This window comes from Echinops telfairi, unplaced genomic scaffold, assembly GCF_000313985.2.
Source record: "Echinops telfairi isolate 266 unplaced genomic scaffold, ASM31398v2 ScPeMD7_7439;HRSCAF=8477, whole genome shotgun sequence".
Classification (NCBI taxonomy): Eukaryota; Metazoa; Chordata; class Mammalia; order Afrosoricida; family Tenrecidae; genus Echinops; species Echinops telfairi.
Genome location: NW_022111339.1, coordinates 929,920 through 949,755, shown reverse-complemented (window position 1 = coordinate 949,755; position 19,836 = coordinate 929,920). Strand labels below are relative to the sequence as shown.

Genomic DNA, 19,836 nt, shown 5'->3' with positions numbered 1-19,836 from the left:
GCAAATGTTTTGAGAATGATGGTGGCAACAAATGTTCAAATGCGCTTGACACAATGGATGGGTGTACGGATTGTGATAAGAGTTGTAGGAGTCCCCAATAAAATGATTTAAAATAAAAAAGAAGAAGAAGTTAAATGCACATATAGCCTCAGCTGGTCTCCTCTTAGGAATTGTATGTAAACGCTCAAAACTGTGGAACAATGTTCATACAGTATGATTTGTACTAGAAAAACAGAAACAAAGTGCCCACCAAAAAAACCCCGAAAATAATCCAAATGTCCTGCAGGATTGGAATAAAATATATTAAGAAAAAAAGAAAGAAAATCTGTTTAGGTGATCGTATCCAAAGGGCCCAACCCCTCAATCCCTCGTAGCACCGTACCTGAATCTGTCTGTGGCGGGGGTGGTTTCCATGTTAAATTCGGCCACAGGCACTCCCCTGGCAGACACTTGAGGGGCAAACATGGCGGCGGGATAAACCACGGAGGAAGTGCCCACCTACCACGCAAACAAACAGAAATGAGCAAAGGACCACCCTATGGGGGAACAGAAACACTGTTTAGGACACCTTTCATGAACTCGGGTCTGCGGTGGGCGGTGGGAGGGCAGCCGGGCTGGGTGGGCCGCCGAGGTGTGGCCAGAGGACCAGGGGAAGTGAGGTGTCCTTGAGACACCGCTAACCGCGGAGAAGAACGTGCAGAAGGGTTCTGCAGAGGGACGCAGTGGCCAAGAGAGGATTTCAGAAACATATTTGTGGGGGTACATGGGTTTTTCTCCCTGTTTTTTAAAAGTTCTACAAATAACCTAAGCTCATTTTTTTAAGTTAAAAAATAGACCAGCCATCCACAATCCTGCTGCCGGGTCCATTGGTACTCCTACGGCTGCACAAGACCTCTCTCAGATGTTAAATAGCAAGGATGCCACTTTCAGGACTTAGGTGTAGCTGACCCAAACCATGGGCTTGTCGGTCCCATCAGACCATGTGGAAGTTGGACACGGAGTAAGGAAGACCAAAACAGATGGATGTCCTTGAACTAGGGTGCTGGTAAAAAAAATACTGACAGTACCATGGGGGCCAGAGGACAAAGTTCAGCCAGAATGCTCCTTAGAAGCATTTCGGGTCTGAACAGTATGTTTTCCGGAGAGAGCAGTCGACGCCGGCCTTAGCCACATGGAGGGCCGGGGGAGAGGAGGGCCCTAGAGGGGGTGGGCGGCCGCAGTGGGTGCCCCACGGTGGTTGTGGAGGTGACCAGGACTGGGCATTTTTCTTTCTGCTGCCCAGGGTGCTGCTTGGAGTTGGAACCCACTCGTTGGCACCTAACTACAATCTGTAGTTTAACAAGGTCGCACTTTGAAAACTAACCGTTTATTTAAAATTGTGTATTTTTAAAAGGCTGTGAGAAGCCCGGGGAGAAAGTACACGATCTTGTGCGGTTCGTTTTTTTAAGGGCAATCATCTGATTTCTTAGAGTTCATGTAAGACACAGAGTGAAAGAAGGCTATCAACAGGGAAGGTGAGGAGGAGGGTGGAGAAGGAAGTTAGGAAGGGAAAATGGAGAGAGGGAGGCAGGGATGGAGCCACAACGAACTCCAGCCCAATCCTGCGGATTAGGGGCAGCGGGACCTACCACGAGGCATAAGTCACAGTGGGCGAGCTCTCGTTCCACCTGATCCAGTATAGCCGGATCCAGGTTTTCTCCGAACCACACCACGTGGGGCCGCAGCAGGCCCCGGCACCCTGCCTCTTCACATCTGTAAGAGGGTCATCATTAAACAGGCCCTGAGCCTTCCCAGGCCGAAGCTCGAAGCTCGGCCAGGTGGCCCAGAAAATAGTCCCAAGTGATCCCAAGAGCCATCTGTCCAGAGAAGTCACGTCCACACCCCTTGCTCCGCGGCCACTCCCTCCCAGCCCCCAGGAGCCTGCCTGCTTAGAAGCACTCCTGTCAACTGTCCCTGTGGAGCTCGTCTCACTGGTGGGGGTGCTCGCAGTTACTTCATTCACAGAGGCCTTCCAGCTAAGCTCGCAGGTGTCGAGCTAATGGTGCTCTCGTTCCCATCCCACCTCGCCATTGACGGCGTCGCCGGCACAGCTGGGAGGACACTGCATCAGGACCGGCCCTCAACACCCAACAGCCTTTCTCTCGGGTGCCCATGGGCCACCTCTGTTTTCTCTCTGATTCGCCGCTCTCTGCCCCTGCCTATAGCCCCCATTCAAGAGTGCTGACTGCTAAGGGTCACCGGCCACTCTCCCCTAGCTCTGAGTTGGCCAAGACAAGCGTTTGCTAAAGTCATCTCCCCAGCACTGCTTTTGTCACAGTCACCTCTTATTTAGAGACCCCTGAACGCCCTTTTGGATGGAAACTTTAGAATGTAGCAATGAAAGTTCTTATTAAGAATAAAAAGGGGTGGGGACTGAGAGCAGGGTTCGGCTAACATATGCAGCCCCCCTTGCTGAGTTACAATGGATTTTACATAGTAAATGCTCTGAGTTTAATCGAGTGTTTCTGGATTTGGGGCCTGTATAACCTTTTTTTAATGCAGGTAAGACCTATCAACAGCACATGAAACTGGAGCTCCGTGAAACGGTATTGGGTGTACCCTTTTTAATATTTGGTTTTGAAAGACAGCCATAAACGTCATTTCTAGGTTGCTTGAACTCTCCCTCCCTGTTTGGTCCTGTAAGATGTTTTTGCTGCCCTGCGACACTGTTCTGGTACCCCATTAAGGGCACTATCTCCATCCCACTGGGGGGGACACTGAGCTCCAGGAAGCCAGCCGGCTGCACATGCACACTGGGGAAACCACTGCAGCAGGGTAGCCTCAGAACTTTCCAGGCCCCCAATTACCCCTTTGTCCACAAAGCAGCTCTCCTACCTGGCTGGGCTGAAGACCCCCCAAGCCTTAGCCTCATCGTTTTTTTCCCATTGTGCATTTCCCTTAATGGGTCTCTCTCCAAATACACTTTTAGGCGGCTCCTAGCATCTGAAACAACAGTTAGAGGTCAAAGCGTTTACGCACCGGGGCAGCTTTTCCACTGGGATGCTGGCATCTTCGGTTTCAGGTTCCGCTGCACTGCAGTAAATATGAGGGAGGAAATAAAACCATGCCATCAGTACATACAAAGGTCAAAGAAATCAAATAACCCAATCAGTCTGCCTATTTGCCTGGTAGTTTATGGGCCAAGGCGTCGTAGCGGCACAGTAGTTCTACGTCGGGCTGCTCACAGCAAGGTCAGCAGTTTGAAAACACCGACTGCTCTGTGGAAGGAAAACGAAGCTTTCTACTCCCAGGAAGACGTACAGCCTGGAAACTCCCAGGGGCAGTTCAACCCTGTCCCGTGGGGTCGCGATGAGTTGGCGTCGACATGATGGCAGTGGGTTGGTTTTGATTGTATGGTTCAAGGGTCATTAGGAGTTGGAAGCACCTCAGCGGCAGTGTTTGTCTGTTTGTGTTTTAGTGATGTGGTTCAAGACTCCTAATAAATGCTACCTAACAAGGATCCCTGGGGGTGTAGTTACTGACTCCTTGGGCTCCTAACCACAAGGTCAGCGGTTCACACACAGCAGCTTCCTGTTGTGGGAATGAAACCCTAGGGCGCAGTTCCCCTCTGCCCTAGAGGGTCACTATGGGCTTGACTGGAATCAGTGGCGGTGGGTTTGGTTGTGGTTTAGGTTTCCTTTAGGAAGAGGGTCCCTGGTAGTGCCAGAGTTACTGGTCTACTAACCAAAAGGTTGATGGGTTGAAACCATCCGCGGCTCCCAAAAAGGCTGTCAACTCCGGTAAAGATTGCAGCCTCGGAAACCCCAGGGAGGGCCCTGCTCCACCCTGTAGGGTCACTAAGTGGCCAACCAACGACAGTCACAGGTGTGTTGCAGTGTCACGTAGAAGGGTCCTAGGATGGACCCCAAACAACTAGGCCCTGTGGTTTGACCTCAAGGGAGGAAAACTGTATGGGGGTTGGGAGGGGGGGGGCGCCATGTGCTAGGAGGAGTTTCAGGTTTTGCCTTGTATCTAACCCAGGCCACTTGCTGCTAAATCGACTCTGACTCCCAGAGACCTGTGGGACAGAGTGGAACTGCCCCCCCAGAGTTTCCAAGCAGTCATCTTTAGGGAAGCAGCCTGCCTCTTCTTTCTTCTGTGGAGCAGCTGGTGGCTTTGAACTGCTGATTTGAGCGAGTAGCTAATTACTGCAATGCTGTGCCACCAGGGATCCTGGTAGTCCTTATTTTAATTTGAATCTTTAGCAATGAGATGGTATTAATGTATTACTTGTATAATCCTATAGCAATTAAAAATTACTAAGTAAAATTATTCTCAATATTCAGAGTTTACACTCAAATGTTTCCTTAATTATGTAATACATGTTGATAGAAATATAAAATTCATAAGCATTTCTTTATAAAAATTTATAAAGAAATAAAAATTACTTGTGTAGTATCTATTTGAGGGGATGGAAGACCATATCTTTGCAAATAACACACCCACATAAATATCATGCATGTACCATGCACTGCACTCACAGAAAATTAATGCCTATGGGGGTTCACTTTGTGAAAAAACATGATATAAACATTATTTGTGTAAAAATACGGTAGATATAGAGGATGGTTGTATAACATTAAAAAACAAACAAAAAAGACCCAAAGTCAATTCTGACTCATTGTGATTCTTTAGAACAGGGTAGAACTGCTCTTGTGAGTTTCTGAGACTGTAACTCGTTAGCGGAGTAGAAAGCCTCATCTTTCTCCTCAGAGATGCTGGTGATTTCGAACTGCTGACCTCACAGTCAGTAGCCCAATGTATAACTCACTGTGCCACCAGTGCACCCTTCCATAACACGCTCAGTGTGATTACTGGCATTGAATTGTACACTTTAAAAAGTCAATTTTTTATTGCAATGACAATGATGCTTTTGTAAATCATCCATAATCGTGCCTCTTGTAATAACCCCTGGTAACATTTTGTTGTATTTTCTTCTACTCTTTTATCCGTGTTCGTGTGTGTGTGTGTGTGTGTGTGTGTGTGTGTGTGTGTGTGTGTGTGAATACAAAGTCAGGATTATGCGGTGGATAGTTTGATATCCTTAGTTTTAAACATAGTAACTGCCAGATTTTTTGGTGTAGCATATGACTATACTGTATCTAGTCTTATTTCTCATAGATATTCACAGGCATCTTGGATTCACTTTCAATTCCTTTACAATTGTGTTCAACTTTCAGGAGAAAAACAACATATATGTATTATGCAATGCAGCATACGTACCCTTTTCCCGATAAAGCTGGGCAAATTGGACTCTTGTAATTCTCGGCCACGTTTCCACAAGAGGTGCACTGAGTTTTAAACAAACTACCTGAAAGACAAGTTAGGCACGTCCAGGACACAGTACAGTCAAGGGCGATGGTCTCCATGTCTAAATGGGCCTCGGTTTTTAAACCTCCACTTCAGCAGCATGCTTACCCTAGGAATCATGGGAAGATAAAAGCAGGAGATCCCACTGAGGAGCTGGCAGTCAGGACAGGAAGGAGGCAGGTGGGATCGCTAACCACAGACTAATGTGTCGCCAGTGGCCTTGGAGTGACGCTCAGGTGGATAACAAGTGGGCAGCAGGGTGGAGGAAACCCCGCCGAAAGCTAAGGGCACGATTTCCTAACTATGAGGCTGAGGATGTGATTCCCAAGCTTTGATTTAAGGAAGCGTGAGTCTTTAATTCAAAAGCGGCTCGATAACTAGACAGCTGCGCAGGGAGGAAAGAAGACCATGGCTCACGGGACTACACTGTATGAGCGATCCCTTGATACTGTGTAGCCACCCTGTGCACTCGCCATTTACTGAGCTGTGATGGTGAATGGCTCGTGGTTTTTAGAAGCAGGTTACCAGGCCTTTGTTCCAAGGCTCCTTGGTGTGGACTCGAACCTTCAGCCTTTGGGTTAACAGCGAGGCACACATCACAGTGAGCATCCCTTCTTCTTTTGCTATAGTTCCTTGGGCGTGAGCTTTTGCTGACTCCTTACACGCAAATGCTCCGGAGACTAAATCAGAACGTGGGGAGGGGACAAGCTGGGAGGGAAAGCTGCCACCCAGGACAGAGAAGAGAGGCCAGGAGGATTCAAGACAGGCTCTGTGGAGTGGTGTCATCAGCCTGGGGAGCTCGATGCCATGGCGGCCACTGAGCTGCCCGCTCCTGAAGGCGCCAGGAGGGAGCTGAAGCATGGCTAATTTTGGGAGGGGTGGGGGACAAAGGAAAGCAAATGGGCATCCTTGAGTAGGCTGACGTCTTCCTGTGGCCAGTCCTGCGGTGGTCCAGCTGGCCAGGGGCCCAACCCTGAGTCCCTTCAGCGCAACTGGGCAGTTGTCTCATGAGATGGTACCCCCCACAGAACTCTCCAATGAGGGAGGGTAACATGACCGTGCCAGACCAGAGCTGTGCAAGTGTCCCCTGCATGCGCGTCACCTCTAGTTGCAGTGCGGGTTCTGCCTCCCGGGTCTGGGCGGGGTGCGTTTTCAGTGAGCTCCCAGGGGGGTGCCCAGGAGGCTGGCTGTGGGACCACACACTAAATGAGGAGCATGCAGCAAAGGGTAAGTGACTAGAGAGGCAGCGAGCCACGAGGGCCTCCCGTCCCCTGAGGTGGCTGCCCAAGGGGCAAAGGGCACTACGGAATGCCACCAGCACCCTGTGGGTGGAAGAGAAGGGGCCAGCGTGGGCTCAAGCCCGGCCCTCCCTCACCATGGATTTCCAGAAGGTTCTTGGTGCCGGCCTTGCGGTGCAGCTCGTCGATGTTCTGGGTGATGACCAGCACCCTCCGGCCCTGCCCGTGCAGACGGGCCTCACACTGGGCGATGGCCAGGTGCCCTGGGTTCGGGTCCTTGCTCTGCATGACCTCCCGCCGGTAGTGGTAGAACTCCCACACCCGGGATGGGTTTCGGGCAAAGGCCTGAGGAGTAGCCAGGTCCTGGGGGAGAGAGGAGCGGGGTCAAGGGGCTGAACTCTGGGAAACTGGGGGAGCTCCTTGTTTTCTACAAGGGCCGTGTGGGGAGGGTGCTCGCTGGGACACACAGCAGCTTTAATGTGAAGCAGGTGTCTGCAGGCAGGACCTGGAACCTGCGTCCCAATCTCAGGGTGGCATGGGGCTGGAGGACCACAGGAAGAGCACTTCTCACTTTGCTAATTGTCACAGAACCTGTCCCGCTGACCCCGCCAGCAAGTTATGCACCCGGAGTGAGAGTCACTGCCGCCGAGGCAGTGCTGACGCATAGCCGCCCCCGTGCGTTTCCGAGAAGGTAACTGTGGATGGGAGTAGAAAGCCCAGGCTTTCTCTTGAGAAGCTGCTGGTGGTTTCGAACTGCTGACCATGCAAACAGCAGCCCAACGCTGCACCACTTCCCCACCAGGGCTCCTCCCACGTGCAGTAAAGTGATACAGAAAGGCGCTGGAACGCACTTTTCTAGGTAGCCCCCAAATGTATGCAAATCTCATTTGAGGTCCCCTGAGGTGAACGTGTGAAATACAACATGCCCAACTGAGCACAGTTAGGAGCTCAGTTTTACTCATTAGCCATAACAGCAGATAGGAGCCCTGGTGGGTCGCGGTTACCGTTCAAAACCACCGGCCACTCCTCCGGAGAAAGGCAGGACTTTCCACTCCCTGTCAAGAGTTACTGTCTCGGAAACTCACCAGGGTAAGAGTCACGGTGTGTGGGCATCGACCAGGGGGCAGCGAGGTGAGTGATTTATGGGGAAAATCCATTATCATCCCATTCCATTTTCCATGAATTTGTGGAAGCCCTCGTGTATATACGAGGACCCTCATCTACATAAGGACCTTGATGGCTCCGAAATGAAGCGCTGGGCTGCGACCACAAAAGTTGGCAGTTTGAACCCCCCAGCTGCTCCACGTGAGAAAGCCTTCCGATTACAGCCTGGAAACCCTATGTGGTGCTATAGGAGCGAGGCAGACTGTGCCGTGCTATAGGAGCGAGGCAGCCTGTGCTGTGCTATAGGAGCGAGGCAGCCTGTGCCGTGCTATAGGAGCAAGGCAGCCTGTGCTGTGCTAAAGGAGTCGGACTCCATTTGATGGCATCCGGTTTGGTTAGGGATACACACACACACATAGGTACACATACGTGCACAAAACCAAAATACTGTTATATTAACAGAATATACAAAATATGCTCTATATTAAAGCACAGCTTCCCTTGTAGGCATGAGAAGTCTCACTTAGGGCAACCCAGAGCTAAGCCCTGGCTGGCCGGGGCTGGGCAGAGCGAGGGAAGCTCAGCGGTGCCCAGAATGTTCTCTCTCTCCATTGGGCAGGGGTGTCACAGAGGCATGTGTACTTCTATCAAACCCTGCCAAGTTGTGAGCAATTCTACCTTGAGAGAACCGTCTTGAAGAAACATCCTGCTTCTCGGTCAAATGTGCGTTCCCTCAGTGAGCTTGGATGTCCTGGGTTTTATGTCACAGGCCCCTCTTCCCCCTCCCAGTGGGTGATGGATGATGCCATCCTTTGCTGGGGGCACGGATAGTCCACACTGTGGCTCCTTCACCCCAGCCCTCCTCACTGAGAATGCTCCTGCGTGCACGTGCACACTGGCTTGTGTCCCTGGAAAGTGGCTGGAGTCAAACACATTCCCTTGGCTTCTTTGCCTCCCCACAAACTCTGAGTGCCCCCCATCCCGGTTTCTTCTACAGGGCTCTCCCTCCACACCCTCCCTTCTACCTCAGCCCAGTGGCTGCCTCTTAATCGGGCCCACTCTGTGCTGGCCCCTCTTTGTGGCGGTATCCTAATGGCCCTCTGCTCCTCTCGCTCCTTCCCTCTGAACATCTGCGTCCACAGGCCTGACCTGGAGCGCAGGTCATGCTCAACAATTACTACTAGCTTGAGACCTCAAGCGAGGAACAGTTTCACAAACTCTTCCCTCAATACTAAATTGCCCACTAAATTGGAAGGCATGTATTGAAGTAATCTTCCAGGCAATGCAAACCTATTAAGCACTAGGATGTGCCAGACTATTCAGGGAGCTGGGGCCGAGCAGACCCACGTCTCTGTCCTCTGAAACTCCAGTGGTTGACAAAGAGAGCAGGCCACAAGGGATTATTCTGGAGGGACAGAAATAGTCTCTATTAAGAGTGTGGGGGTGGTGATACAACGGTAGACATTTGTCAAAGCTCAGTGACATACACCTAACATTGGCACAACAGCTATCTACCTACTGATCTCCATAAAAATGGGATTAAAATAAAAAGATCCACCCCCACCTGGAATTTGAACATTATGAACATTAAGCTCTGAGCCTTTGACAATTCGACTTTACAGTTTTAACCTGAAAAGATGAATATTTTCAAATGGGTAATACTCCATCTCAATTATCTTTAGAAACAGGAATGAATGATGCTGCCTCTCGGGTGCAATGGCGAGAAGAAACCTCACTCTCGGGTGAATACAGGTGAGCCCCCAGCCTGGAGAGGAAGGGGAGCCCGCTGGCTGGGCTGCCCTGTCCCAGCCAGGGCGGACTTGTCCTGTGCCGCAGTGAACAGGACAAAGGGGCAGACTGCATTTCAAGCCACCCCCACCCCCAGGTTGCAGGCATGGACACAGACTCAAGGTCAAGCTCTGTGATCCCACCTGGAAACACTGCTCACCTGAGCTTGCCATTTTCGCCAGTAGCCTCCGGGTCCTCTGAAGGTCGGGACTCCACTCTCCGCACTAACACCCGCCCCTGTCAGGATGACTATATGCTTTGCTTTTGCAAAAATCTTCCGGAAATCTGCCATATCTAAACAAAGGATAAGAATCTTTATGGTGTGATAGGGCACTTGGGAATTCCTATTCCATGCTGGCTTTCTATGGTTTGAAACTTAACCTCGTGCCAAGCGACCCGGGCTGACGCACTGCTTTCGAAGCAGCGCTGACTCAGCAAGGCCCAGAGCACAGGGTAGGACTGCCTCTGTGGGTTGCCTGGGTGGTCACTCTTGGTGGTGGTGGGGGGGGCAGGGCGGGGATTAGAAAGCCTCCTCTGTCTTCCATGGAGCGGCTGGTCGTTTCGAACTGCCGACTGTGGTTACCAGCGCAGGGTGTAACCCACTGTATCAGCAGGGCTCGGAATGAACACCATCCCCATCGCATGAGGACGTCTTCTCATGAGGCGGGCAGCATCTTAGGGGAAACAGTGGGGGCTTCGCGCCTACAGAATTTGGTTCAAATGCAGTCCACCCCCCACCCCCACTCCCCAGCCCTTCTGTATGACTGCAACCAATCGGTGCTTCTTCTCTGAAGCTCTCTAAGCTGCCGCCTCCCCTCCCTGTGTAGGGCAGTGATGAAGAGAAGGGAGGGTCTGCAGCCCCCCATGGTTCTGGAGGCCTGGGGCACAGCTCAGCGTGTCTGTGTGTGGGCTCCTCGGGGAGCTGTGAGGGGCGGCCTTCTCTGCATGTCTCTCTCCCGGCCTCAGGTGACGGCCGGGGAGCTTTGTGTCCTTGCTGATAGATCACGCTGACCTCGGCCTCTGTCTTCCCAGGGCCACCTCCCCTCCGTGGGTGTCTTTGTGTCTGTCCCTGATTGGGGTCCACCCTACTCGACCTCACTGCACTTTGATCTCACATCACAGCTTCGAAGACTCATTCCAGAGAGTTCAGCACAAAGCGGAAGGGCTGTGGATTGAATTGTGTCCCTGACAACACCTCACCCCCACCAGCCTCCAGCCCACATCCCCCTGTCCAGACCACCCCAAAAAAAAGGTGATGAATAGAGCAGGGCCTAAATTCAATATGGCATATGATCTACTTTTATGTGTATATACAATATATAAACTCTTTTGCGTGGGTGTGCATATATACATATGCATATGATGATTACTGAAGTGTAAGACGCATTGCATTGGGTAAATCTGCACAAGACCTGTGCAGAGTATTGAAAAGCCAGGATATTACTTTGAGGACTCAGGCGTGCCTGCCCCAGGCCATGGTACTGTCAATGGCCTCAGAAGCACGAGAAAGGTGGGCACTGACGAAGACAGACTGCAGAAGGGCGGCTGCATTTGCACTGAGGTGCTGGAGAAGAACACTGAAAGGACTGTGGACAGCTACACGGACAGGCAGGTCTCTCTTGGAAGAAGCCCGGCCAGAGTGCTACTTAGAAGCAAGGATGGCAAGACTTCGTCTCACGTACTTTGGACATGTCAGGACCCCATCGTGCTTGGTGCAGTAGAGGAGCAGAGAGAGAGAGGCAGGCCCTCCAGGAGACGGACTGACACGGTGGCTGCAAGAATGGGCTCAGCATAGGAAGCATTGTGAGGGTGGTGCGGGACCGTGCGGTGTTTCACTCTGTTGTGCAGAGGGTCCCTATGGGTCAGCACCTAGCAACAACAATATTACTAAAGGGTGGATTGCAGACAATATCTTTCAACTACTGCTACTCACTAGTTTCTGATTCTCCTATGATTAATATGTTACTTAGGTACCAAAAAAGCAATAAAGTCATTATTTAAAAACAACAACAAAAACAAAGCTATATGGAAGTGCTAACCCCTAAAAGCTGGCATTGCTTGGAAATATGTTAATGAGGCCACTCCCGAGTAGAATGGGTCCTAAACCTACTTCCTTTTGAATGACACACTAAGGCATGTGCAGGGGACGAGCCACTCATGGACCGGTCTATGAGTTAAGTAACACCCACAGGGCAGTCTCCTCCTTGGAGCTCGTCCCAAGATTGGGACTTCTTGCTTCCACAACCGTCAGACAGTAAACTGGCATTTAGTTGTGAGGACGGCACTAGGTAACTGAGACAGGAAGTGAACTCCTAAAGGGACTGGTCTCCCGCCTTGAAGAAATGGTCATCAGTGGACTCCTGGAACGGAGTGAGCCACTCTGAGAGATGGACCTGGTGACATTCGGGTGCAGGGGAGAGGTACTGGGAAGGGAGGCAGCTAGTAGAATGCCGGCTCAGAGACCACTGATTGGTTATTGAAAGGGACGTGGCCAGATTGGGCATTCCTTGCTGGGCAGGCAGATCTCACTGGCTCCTCCCATGTCGGTGCACCCGGGTGCAGTGGACGACTACTCTGCCTCTTCCAGTCACTGTCTGTGTAATGCCCACTGAGTGCCTGGGTGGGGCCATGCCTGTAAGGCGTCTGAGAGTCTAAAGTAGGGATTCGACAATTTTGTCTTCCCAGTGGGTTTAAAATGAGCCAGCCAAGAAACAGGAATGGGTGGGCCTCGCTGCCATCAAGAAAGAAGTGTGTCCTCTGAGCCCTGAGGTTCTTGAGTGAGTGCTAAACCTCCTTGATCCGGGAGACGTGAGACCAGAAGCACACACAGAGGCAGCAGAGCCAAGAGCCACAGCATGAGACACCGTAGTGGGTGGGCTTCCCCAGGCAGTGGAGGGAGCAAAGCCTTCGGACAGGAGGCTCACTTGCGGAGTAGGCGCCTCCGGGCACTCGATCAGGGGAACTAGGTTTGCTGACTCACAGCGCTCCAGCTGAGTGCCTTCCGGCTGAAGCTGCCAGTAGAGTGGCACGCCCTTTGGGCATTTATCGGTGATATCAAAAGAGCCAAGTAACACTCGCTCAAGCAGGGCAGAGGCCAAGAGGCCACATGGTTGAAAGGCTGAGGACTAGAAAGGTATCCCTCCTGCATGGCTGAGAAGAGGTGCTTTTGACCAAAAGAGTTGTATGAGCCCCTAAAAAAAGGTTAAAAAATAAAAATAAAGGGAAACAATGGAAGCTTTTAGTTGCTATATTGGAGGTCTATGGGGAAAATATATAAATATGCAAGAAAAATTTTAAAAAGATAACTTCTTTTGTAACCTCCTATAGTTCATTGCCTATACATTACCAAATTAAAAAAAAACTCACTGCTATCTAGTCCATGCCAACTCAGGGTAGAACTGCCCCTGTGGGTTACTAAGATTGTAACTTTCCATGGGAGCCTCGTGGCTCCAAACCACTGACCTTGCGGATCATAGCCCTGTGTGTAACCACGACATCATCAAGGCTCCTTACTGAATACTGACTGAATAAAACAAATGAATAACGGGGGGGCGGGGGGGGAAAGAACTGTCTCCTGAGCATTTCTAACCCTGACTTGTAACCTGTTAATTTCCCTAATAAACTCCACAATCTTGAGTGCTGTCTGTGAGTTCTGTACTTACACTGCAGTGCATTTTAAAACCCAGCAGAGAAGTAGAGTGCCTTGGGAAGGGATGCTGGTGTCAGTATGGGTGAAGAAGGCTAGTGTGCGCGCAGGCATGTGTTAGCCCTGCCTCATGGGATTCAGCCCTGGGCTGACGTTGAGTTTGATTCTCCTCCCTGCTTGTGAGTCAGAGGTCAGTTGCTGCGACCACACCATTCACACACCCATTCCTCATCCCTGGTCATCCAGGGCGGCACACCAGGTTGGGCCCTGATGGAACATCTCGGTGAAGGCTTGGTCCCTTGCCATCCCCCCTTCCTTCCTGTCCAAGGATGGACCACTGGTAACATGGAACAAGGAGCAAAGGCAGACTCTCAAAACAAAGCTCCCTCTCTCCTACGTCCCAAGAGACCTCTGGGACCCCATTTTCAGCATCACAAGGCTGAAAGACAGAGAGCTCAGATACCCTGCTCTCTTTTCTATGGCAAACCCAACTGTAATGCTGGGTCAGGCACCGGTCAGAGGAGGAATGCCTGCCAGCCCTGATCGGACCAGGGGGCCACAAATCAATGAGCCATGTGCCTTGGCGCCAAACCGAACTGATCAAAGAACCACCCTGCCTGAGAATTTGTGTGGACAGAGACCCATTTAGAGCCCCCAAAGCTGAGAATCCTCTCCCCTTCCTCTTTAGTTGCCCACCTGGGGTATCTGCCCACCCCCTTTATTGCCTTACCCTCCCCCTGACCAGCTAAAACCCGGCTCTCCACTACAGAGAAGCAGGACTTCCCCGCCCCCCCACCCCCCCAATGGGGACCCTTGGAGTTAGTCCGGGAGTTCAGGGCTCCCGTCTCTGCCTCTCCCGCCCTGGCAGCTCAGATTCTCAGACTCCCTGCTGGAGTCTGTGAATCCCTCCTGGGAAGCTCAGAATAAACTTCTCGTGTTCTTCTCTCTGGCCTGGCTTCGGTTAATCTTTGCTGCAAACTTAATACCAACCACCATGCCAACCATGTAAAACAGTGCCTAACTCCCATCTTTATCAGAGGGAACCACCTGGAGCCCCATGGCAACCACCGGGAAACTGAAGAGGGGAGGATTCCAGTTTATAGAACTGGATGTTTAATAAGAACATGTACCGCTGCTTTTAAAAGGGTATATTTATAGAAAGCCTGGACTCAAACCCTATAAACATCCGTAAAGGATTTCACATTCTCCCATTACACTTTCCCCTGTCTTGGAAGCCTTTTCTACCCCAAGCTACCATTTCAAACATTCCTAGGAACAAGAGACAGCCTCAATTTGGTGTTGGGAAAACTGGATCTAGCATACCATGATACTGATGTGGTGTGAAATCTTTTAGGAAGACATTTCTCAACTTCTGGAGGAAAACACACCAGCCTATTTTGTGGTTGCCAACTTGCTGGGCTTTACCTTCTTCTTGACGCCTCCACCCTCCCCCAGCCTGTCCTGCTCCGTTCTGAACAGGGGGACTGGGTAACTAGTGGCGGGGAGGGCACTCTGAGGCACAGTGGGTTATGCGCTGGGCTGCTAACCACAAGGCCAGCAGTTCAAACCCACCATTGTTCCTCAGGGGAAAGATGAAGCCATCTGCCCTCAGAAAGATTTTTGTTTTAAGTCTCAGAAATGCAGAGGGGTAGTTCTCCTCTGTACTGCGGGTTGGTTGACTCAATGGCAGTGGGTTTGCGTTTTTAGCTTTGGGTCTGTTAGGTAGCTATTGTCCCTCTATATCAGCGGTTCTCAACCTGTGGGTCTAAAACCCTTTGGGGGTTGAACGACCCTTTCACAGGGGTTGCCTGATTCAGAACAGCAGCAAAATGACAGTGATGAAGAAGCAACGAAAATAGTTTTATGGTTGGGGGTCATCACAACATGAGGAACTGTATTAAAGGGTCGCAGCATTAGGAAGGTTGGGAACCACTGCTCTACATACTAAAGCCTCCCTTTCCCCTTTAGAGGACGTTGGAAACCGATTAAGGCTAGAGGGCATGCACACATTCAGGCCTTTGATACAGAAAGACAGTACACTTGGAGGGGCCCAATCTAAGTCAGGTGAGCTTAATTCAGCCAATGGGTCAACCAGTGCCTTTGAGCACGTCTTCCAGCAGAGGGCCCTGAAAAAGTCAGAATCCGAAGCCCACGGCCCTCTTTTCCAGCTGCTCCTTGGCCATGCCGGAGTTTTCTCTGGCCTTAGGTTTCCATGTGTGGGGGTGAAGTGCACTGAGGGTGCCTGGGTAAAACCTGAAACTTCTTCTGTCCTTTATAAAAGCTCACTTGGATCACAAAGGTCTATTCACTTCCTAAAAATCAAATAGTCAGCATTAATTGGTTCTGTTCAGGATGGCCCTGTGTGCGATGGAGTAGCATTGTACGCCGCAGGGTTTTTAGGTCCGACTCTTTTGGAAGTTGATTGTCAGGTCTTTCTTCGGCAACAAACACCTCAGGGTGGACTTGAACCTCTACTTTCCTGTTAGTGGCTGAGCTCCATAACCCTTGGTATCACCCAGGGGTTTCTTTCCCCGGGTTAGATAAAATGTATGGGGGTGGAGAGGTGGGGATGGGGGTGTTGCATGTGACTAGGGCTGAACCGATTCCTGGGGAAATTGTCCAAAAGCTGAAAATAAATAAAAAAGCGCTCTGTATCTGCTTTCAATGAAGCCCTGCTGAACGGTCCAACTCTGAATCATTTAATTCTAGACCTTTGTTAGAATGTGTGCACTGTTGAGTAAGGGACAGACATGGACATTTGTAGACTCTAGTTAGTAGACAAACTACGTCTGTCCAGTAGAAAGTGTAGGTCTCCATTGCCCTGTGGCTGGAGCCCTGGTGATGTAGTGCTTATACATCGAGCAAGGTCAGTTCGAAACCTCCAGACACTCTGTAGCAGAAAAATGGGACTTTTGACTCCCATAAAGAGTTACAGTCCCGAAACCCACAGGGCCAGTTCTGTCCTGTCCTACAGGGCTGCTACGAGGCAGCATCAATTCCAGGGTAGCGAGAGCAGGACTGCCCTGTGGGGCCCAGGGACACTGTCAGGGAAGCCTTGCACTCCTCGTCCTTGGAAGAGAGCAGGGGCTATGAGCTCCTTAAAGAGTTACAGCTTCAGGCACGCTACACCAGGTCACTGTGGGTCAGATGGGCTTGAGGACAGTGGGTTTGGGATTCATTGCTTTGTAGGACAGTCGCCAGCTTTCCTTGAATAAAGAGACTTAAGGAGTTTACAGTAAAAAATCATGTGTGATAAATAAATGCACATGGCAAGAGATGACCAGTGGGGACCATATCGGACCTCCTCTGGCCTCCCTATTGCCAAGCGGTCGGTGTCAGCCATGCCCCCACCACTCCATCCCTCTTCACTCACTCGGACACCAGCCATTCTTCTGCCAGCACTCTCCTTCTACGCTGGGTTCAATAATTTGCTGCAACGGTCACTCATAACTCACAGATGATACTCACTATTATAAGGGGTTCTTAGGGAAGTCAATAGGTCACCGGTGACAAGTCAGGAGCAGCAGACAGTAAGGCTACAGTCATTCGTCCAGAGCAACACCTCTCCTCAGCCCATCCAAGTGGCTCTCTGGTCCTCGGCCTCTCAGTCTCCTGATCCCTGGGCTCCTGCCTCTATGGGGCGGGGAGCCTGCCTGTCGCTCTGTCTCACAGTCCCAGGGCCTCCGTGCTGCTTCTCTTGTTCTGTTCCCTGGTCTCCAAGCATGGCCTTTGGTGTCCCAGGTCTCAGCCTCCACCAATCCAGACAGATCTGGAAGGTGCTCTTCTGAGGGTCCTGGGCTTTCTTTCTCTCTCCTGCTTCAGAGATGGCTCATCCTTATAGCAGGGTGGGGAGGTTGGGGTGGTAAGAAAACTGACCACGCCCCTCTGTTAGCGGCACACATGCCCTGTTTGCATATTCCACCCCACCACTTGGGGGCAGTTACAGAGACTTGGGTAGAAAAGCCATATTAAGAAACTTCACTCCACCACACATACATTCTAGCACAAGTTACAGACTGTCTAAATTCACTTATCCATAAGAATAAGGTATTGTTCGGATATTTCCCCACTTACTCTGTATTTAAGTTATCATGAGCCACACTTCCAACTGACCATTTTGGGGTTCTTGTGTGTGTGTGTGTGTGTGTGTGTGTGTGTGTGTGTGTGATCTTATCATGAGTAATATGTACAACATACAACGTTGCAGTGTGCACTCTGCTGATGGTATTATTCTAAGGTGACCAGACGTACCGCTTCTGGAGGGACAGTCCCGATTTTTAACAATTTTTCCCCCGCATCCTGCAGCATTTTTAAAAAGTCCCGATTTTTGGAAAGAATGCACGACAAGCTAGGGTAGACGGTTTCCGGCTGCCGTGTGGCTATTTCGCCAGGATATGAGTTTGATCAGTGGTGTCCCGCTTTTGTCACGCTTTACCAATGTTAAAATCTGGTCACCTTATTCTCAGACGCTGGCTAGCAGATGTTGATTTTATGACTTCCTGTTCAGCACACTGCCACATGGCGGGGTATGGCCTGGCCCACCATGAAATGTGGGCCGGGGTTGAATAGCAATTCCACTCTGACATCTTAAGACAACTGAACCGCACATGTGCCTAATGACTCTCTTGTGACCACACTGGGGCCAGCTTCAATGCTGACCAGGCCGATCCAGGGATCTCACTGAGCATTCTAGACCTTAAGAAGCCCCAGTTGTTTGTGTGAAAGGAGGTATTCCACTGACGTCAGGATCCACCTCAAGACAAAATTGCTGGAACAGAACCCTTCAGAATCCAGGGACTGCCTGGATTAGATGAAATCAGCAAACTACTAAGATAAAATTTTAAAAATTTAAAACACCCTGCCTGGCAGCTGCCTCAACGTAGGCCCTCTGCTCAAAGGGTTAGACCCTTCAGATACTTCCAGTTCTACAGAAGAGGAGACCACAGCCCAAGAGCAACTTACTTGAACTTGGACGAGCCATGGGTGGGCAGAATTTGGCTGGTGCCTGCAGTCGGCAATACAGCTGAGAAATCAGTCTTCCGGGAATAATCTGGAGAGGACGCATCTGGCTCTCTTGGGGCTACAGAGTGTTGAAAGGGACTTACAAAAATAGAAACACAAATAGAAACAATCAGAAAGTATTTATATTTCTACAAACATTTAAAAAGGTAGTAGCGGTAATGTCTGTACAGAGATCTGGAGCAACCAACTGCTTTCAGTCTGTGTTCGAACGTGCCCTCGGGCTTCTGAGAGGGAAGCCCTGGAGCAGCGGCTCCCAGTGGGGTTCCCAAGCCTGCAGCAGCAGCAGCAGCAGCAGGGACCCGGAGGGCAATCAACTGTTGTCAGCTACCTTCCAGTTGGCCTGACCCATGGCGACGCCAGTCTCAATGGAACAGAAGATTGCTGCCGGATCCCTGAGCCACCGCCACCACCGTCAGTCGGACTCTTGTGATGCCTATGGCTGTCAGACGTCGAACCCCAGGCCTTTCTTCCTGGCCCATCTGAGTCTGCAAGCACCACTGAAACCCGTTCAGCACCCCAGCAAGGTGGATCAGTTACTGGTACTATATTCACACAAACATCTTGAGCTAAGATCACGGTAGTTTAGTGGGAAACATGTGAACACTAGGGGGAACTGGGTAAATGGTATCTGGGGGAAAGTAAGGATAGGGAGCACCATCGAATCAGACCCATCGAGTCCATTCTGACCCACCACAGCCCTACTATGCAAGACATGAACTGCTCCATAAGGTTTGGGGTTTTCTCGGCCACAATCTTTACGAAAGCAAATCTCCGGGTCTTTCTTCCACAACCGAACCAAAAGTCAGCATCATGCTAGACGGAGGGAGGATTTAAGTTATTAAGGGTTTCATCTTACTTGGATCATAACCAGCATCCTGGCAGCAGTCAAGAAATGCCAGGATGTGCTGCACTGGGCAACTCTGCTGCAAAGGACGTTTTTTTAACTGTTCAAGAGCATAGACTTCACTTTGAGGACTCACGTGGGCCTGGCCAAGTTACGGTGTTTTCAATGATTTCATATTCACGTGGAAGCTGGGCAGTGATGATGGGCGAGTGGAGAAGAAAGGGCGCCTTTGAATCGCAGTGCTGGCCAAGAACACTATCTAGACCACGGATTGCCAGAAGAACAAACAGTACACCCAGAATGCTCCTTGGAAATGAGGGTGGTGACTCCGTCTCAAAGCCTTTGGACATGGTATCAGGAGGGACCAGTCCCCAGAGCAGGTCATCCTGCCTGGTGGAGGGCCAGCCACAAAGAGTAGCCCCTCAGTGGTGGAACTGACAGAGGTCTGTAACAGTGGGATCAAACACGGCAGCAGCGGCGAGGAAGGCACAGGATGGGGCAGGGTTTCCACAAGGAAAGACGGAGGATTGGTAGCTGGTACTAACAATAAGCGATTTGGCCCGGCTTACCAATTTAACCCAGAAAATGCTTTTTTTCTTCTATAGGGTTTAAATGCTTTAAAACATTTCTACCTGCTGTAAAATAATTCTAGATAACTCTGAATAACCTCTCATAATTCATTTTCAGACCTGAAGGTAGGCCTGTAAGAACTTAAAATTCCATGCCAAATATCTTTTGGATAGCTATGAAATGAAGGTGAATCTTCATTCTCTTTTGCATTTGTTACTAATTATAAAGAAATTAATGGCAGGAGGGTGGAGGAAAGGTGAGGGAGAACCGGGGAA

General features: G+C 50.5%; 1 protein-coding gene across 5 annotated transcripts in view; it reads right to left on the bottom strand.

The window, feature by feature from the left end:
* SIRT5 (sirtuin 5) overlaps positions 1-19,836 on the bottom strand; it is a 77,010-nt gene that overhangs the window by 8,377 nt on the left and 48,797 nt on the right. For all 5 annotated transcript variants that reach the window (XM_045298677.1, XM_045298675.1, XM_045298676.1 and 2 more), the window contains exons 2-8: positions 18,088-18,225; positions 9,640-9,773; positions 6,725-6,950; positions 5,263-5,350; positions 3,019-3,072; positions 1,629-1,752; positions 383-498 (exon numbers count right to left, since the gene is read on the bottom strand). In XM_045298677.1, the coding sequence (XP_045154612.1) occupies positions 383-498; positions 1,629-1,752; positions 3,019-3,072; positions 5,263-5,350; positions 6,725-6,950; positions 9,640-9,773; positions 18,088-18,190 (845 nt within the window). In that variant the 5' untranslated portion in view covers positions 18,191-18,225. The remainder of the gene's footprint in view (positions 1-382; positions 499-1,628; positions 1,753-3,018; positions 3,073-5,262; positions 5,351-6,724; positions 6,951-9,639; positions 9,774-18,087; positions 18,226-19,836) is intronic.